Source organism: Perkinsus marinus (genome assembly GCF_000006405.1).
Source record: "Perkinsus marinus ATCC 50983 genomic scaffold scf_1104296961848, whole genome shotgun sequence".
Lineage (NCBI taxonomy): Eukaryota > Perkinsozoa > Perkinsida > Perkinsidae > Perkinsus > Perkinsus marinus.
In genome coordinates, this window is record NW_003205642.1 from 1 (window position 1) to 1,116 (window position 1,116).

At 39.3% G+C, this 1,116-nt stretch overlaps 1 protein-coding gene across 1 annotated transcript; it reads right to left on the reverse strand.

The window, feature by feature from the left end:
* Positions 1 to 339: 339 nt before the first annotated feature.
* Pmar_PMAR010714 (hypothetical protein) lies at positions 340 to 806 on the reverse strand (the record flags this gene model as incomplete). The annotated part of the gene is made up of 3 exons (XM_002772173.1): positions 340 to 482; positions 536 to 655; positions 710 to 806. Coding segments are annotated over 3 exons (360 nt in total), but the record flags the coding sequence as incomplete, so codon positions are not given.
* Positions 807 to 1,116: the final 310 nt, after the last annotated feature.

Consider the following 1,116-nt stretch of genomic DNA (forward strand, 5'->3'; position numbering starts at 1 on the left):
AGTTCCCGACGATGCCGATGCGGTTTGGAAGAATCTGACCGGAAATCTTTTTTACCAAAAAAAGCGAATTAATGACATCTTGTCAATCTTGCATTTCCTCAACTCTAGTTTTTTCTATTATCAAACTGAGCTCTAATTCGAGACGCATATAATCATCATAATCAACAACAACAACGAAAAAACAATGAAATATTCAAATTCGTCGGAAAACCGCTATCTCCAAAAACCAGAAAAAAATCACAAAAATACTGAAAAATTTCGCGATTCACAAGAAAAATGTGTAAAATTCTCAGAAAAATATCAATCGCAAATTATTTTTTCATCTTCCCGCAGTCTTACCTTTCTCGCAGTTCTTTTCGTTGCTGCTTGTTACCATCGTATAAAACAATTTTAAACGACGGCAACCACCGCTCAAATTCTTGTTCCCAATTGCTCCTCAGCGTGCTCAAAGGCGCTACTATCATATGCGGACCTTGAATACCCTAACAACAACAAAATCTTGCAATCTTGCATTTCCTCAACGCTTTCATCTCACCTTATGCTCATGCAGGTAAGCGAGCAGTGAAATTGTCTGTACAGTTTTTCCCAGGCCCATGCTGTCAGCGAGAATTCCATTCAATTTATTATTGAATAATGAGACAAGCCACTCCACGCCCTAAATGGACAAAATTGGACCTAAAGATACGCCGAAAAATATCTTTGAGTTCACCTTCAGTTGATAGTCACGAAGCTTGCGGCCTCTTCCCGCGAGAATGCTAGGTTGTTCAGTGAGATGCTCTTGTACTGTATGAGTGAGACGAAAGTATCTTAGGTTCACCCATTAAAGATACAAATCAGGTCCAACTCGAGCACCTCTCCTTAGCTTGTATCAATGAATGCTTCGAGGAGCCCAACTCTTCCTCCTCCTCCTAAACAAGACATAAAAATCACATCAAATCCGCAAGTGCATAAATTCAAACAATACGAAGGCAAAAAAAACAGAAAATTGCAGAAAATATAAATTAATTTTTCAACCACCTGAAACTCAGCCACAAGATTCCAAGTCATTTCACATCCATAAACTACCAACCCCGACCAAAAAGCTCTCCTACTCGACAACGACGGAATTTTCCCACC